The 3,101-nt window shown below is 35.1% G+C and overlaps 1 protein-coding gene across 1 annotated transcript; it reads right to left on the reverse strand.

The window, feature by feature from the left end:
• Window positions 1–339: 339 nt before the first annotated feature.
• On the reverse strand, window positions 340–2,070 carry LOC138308288 (uncharacterized). The gene is made up of 4 exons (XM_069249281.1): window positions 1,754–2,070; window positions 1,330–1,375; window positions 966–1,037; window positions 340–844 (listed from the first exon to the last, which is right to left on the reverse strand). The coding sequence occupies exons 1-4, from the start codon at window positions 2,063–2,065 to the stop codon at window positions 411–413; spliced, it is 864 nt and encodes a 287-aa protein (XP_069105382.1). The 5' UTR covers window positions 2,066–2,070; the 3' UTR covers window positions 340–410.
• Window positions 2,071–3,101: the final 1,031 nt, after the last annotated feature.

A 3,101-nucleotide genomic window follows, 5' to 3' on the forward strand; every position in this document is an offset into this window, starting at 1 on the left:
ATATCAACGAAAATCATATACAGTTATTTCCATTTGTGTTTTAAAGTATAAATTGTATTACGTTGGCGACTTCTGTAGTCTCAATATTTGCAATTACTCGGTGCTATGTAGGTGAGTGCATGAAATATCCAATATGATTGATTTCTTATTTTCTATGTATGTTGCTTTAATGAAAAATGCAGAAGTCTTGTAAAAGTAAAAACCTGCATTCATTATCGCTTTTGCTCATTTATTTGATGCAATTTTAGAATGTTAACTAAAATTAGTTGAATGATTTAAAGAAAAAGAAAATATCCAGTTCTAAAATATAGCTGTTTTAGACAAGAAAAACTAAATTCGGAATATACTATTTTTAATGAATTCAGATTTTTCAATACAAAGGAAACAAAAAATAACATCAATTTTGAGAGTCATGACAAATCTAATAGTTTAAACATTCCAAAATAGTTAGAATACGGCGATCTGTCGATATATTTAGTTGTACAATCTTGTCCAGGTACGAATGAGATGGCCTCGGTTTCTATGGTATCATACATGTTCAGGTGGATAATTCCACAGAGGAAGCTTGTCTGACGTCTCTCTGTGGTATCTCCTCCGAACTTGGCGGTCCAGAGCCTCTTCCTCTCACTGTTGATGATACTGGGACGATCCTTGTAGATGTTGTGGACACCTGTTGGGGCTGGAACGGTGGTGGCGGCGGTCCTGAAGTCAAATGTATACAGAGCATAGACGAAGTACATTCCTGCACCTGCCATGGCAGGAACAGAGAGCTTCCTCCCGTCAGTACTCAATGTCAGGTTCCGTAGGAACGAGGTACTGCTGTCCCGCAGGCTCCATGATACATCTATGGAAATAACAGTAATCATTACAAAATATATTTGTTTTTAATTTCGTATCAACATGCTATTAGCATAATCAGGGATAAACTGAAGTGAGACCTAGAGAGAGATCTACAATGTACTTACTTTGACCAGGGTGGATATCATTAGCGTAAAGATGTGCGGCGAAATTTCTCCCCGTCCACCAGTGGAGTGGCCCTGGAATTAAAGACAGCGTTTTGATGATTTTAAATCCATCCACAAATATCAAAGCAATATTTAGAAATAAAGTAAAAAAAAAAAAAAAAAAATAAGGAAATAATAACTATAGTAGATCAATCTTAGTAGCTGGTCATATCAAATATTTTTGCCAGACGTTGAAATGCATGCTGTGATGCAGGAAATATAAGGTAAGATGTGTACTTCAATTTTAGCTATAAGAAAGTTTAGTTTGAAATTCATGATATAGAAATACAAAAGATCAAGACATGTGAATAAAATGGAAACTTACGCTCGTCTTGATTAGGACGCCGTCCGTATCTGTTGCGATCTTCTAGCTATACAAGTGCAAACACATAGAGCGTAAACTAAACAAAACGTTTAGTGTAAATAAAATAAAATTTAAATTATTAAAAAAAATGTTGAATTTGTACAAGAAGTAAAATACCATACCTTTATGCCGAAATTGACTGGGATCTAGGTAAGACATAAGCGGTTATACTGTATCAAGGCTTAATGGTGAGCATATCAACATAGTTTAATTTACATGTAGACTATAAGAAACTCATAATTTATTTTAAATCTGATGACTATTTTCAGAAACATTTTAAATGTCGACAATCTCTTTATTAAATGTATCAGCAATGTATACAATTATCCTCGATACATGTTTTGAGTTGTTAGGGTAATGTTTTATATCCTCCTGATCCACTCACCTGTAGGATAACTTCCTGGAGACGGTCGTCAGACTGTAAACAACAAAGGGTATCATTGTCTTCAGTCTTCAGTACAAACTCATACAGCGTAGCAACTGTCTCCTTTCCCCGGAAGTCACACGGCAGACATATTTGCCCCGCAATTTCTGTTTGGGCGCCAATTTCCGGCGCCGCTGTTGCGTCCGGTGGCGACCGATTGCTGACTGTCTGACACACTATATATAGTACAACTAATGCAGCTAGTAACACGAACTTTGTTAAAACACTAACATGAAAGACGCGAGTTAAACGACTCTGTACCACTTTGGACATGGTTCATGATATCAACCAGGAAAATGTTTCTCTCTGTGTATAATTGTTCTGCTCAGTGAGGTATGGTGCAAGCATTTTAAGTATAAGGCTGCTAAAAATACCGGGAAACGAGGTCATTATGTAATTCCGGGAATGATAATATTATAAAAATAATACACAAGTGTGTATGATGTCATTTTGTCGACGTCATGACAATGACCTGTCGGGGTACTTAAGCATTGTCTGTAGATAATAAGGGTAAAATATAAAGATTATCGAAATTATACAACGTCTGTTTGTTTATTACACAAGAATGTTGAGTCCGATGTTGTGCAAATAAAGATTGTAACATGAAGAGATTTGGACTCATATTTCCAGACATTATCTTTCGGTTGCAATGTTTATGTTAAAATGGTATCATAAGCTTCTGTTCTGAGTGAATACAACGGGTTAAAAGTGTGTAACTATTACTATATGTTATGGTTTTGTCATTTCTGGAATTAGTCATACTACAATGTAATGAAAAATATTAGAAATTATGATATAACATCTGTTCATTTCATATGTTACAACAATGTATTTTGTTCCTGATACTGGTAAAACAAATTACACACATCAATTAATAAATAAAACAAATGATTCGAAAGGCTTCAAACTGGGAAAACAGTAACAGAACGTATGACACAAAATCGACTGTATCTCCATTTAAATTACTGCTAGACATCCTGACGTTCTAATATAATGACTATCAAGGGAGGTAAATCACGTGAACTTGTACTTGGTTTGACTCACCGTCGTCTGACAGGAAAGATACATATATATATATTGCTTGTTCTATTTGACCGTAATTTCATTGTTAAAAACAAATTTAACGTTTTAAACCAATGCAATTAATCATTTGTAACAATAAAACAAAGTGTGATTTGAGAGTGGCTGTTCTGCTATATGAAGTTTCTGTTATGTTGAAGATGACTGACGACTATATACGTGTCTAAACTGATATGGAATGTTTATGCTAGGTTTACACTATGTTCCCGGCGGCCACGGCAGCCCCGTT

The sequence above is a fragment of the Argopecten irradians genome, chromosome 14 (genome assembly GCF_041381155.1).
Source record: "Argopecten irradians isolate NY chromosome 14, Ai_NY, whole genome shotgun sequence".
NCBI lineage: Eukaryota > Metazoa > Mollusca > Bivalvia > Pectinida > Pectinidae > Argopecten > Argopecten irradians.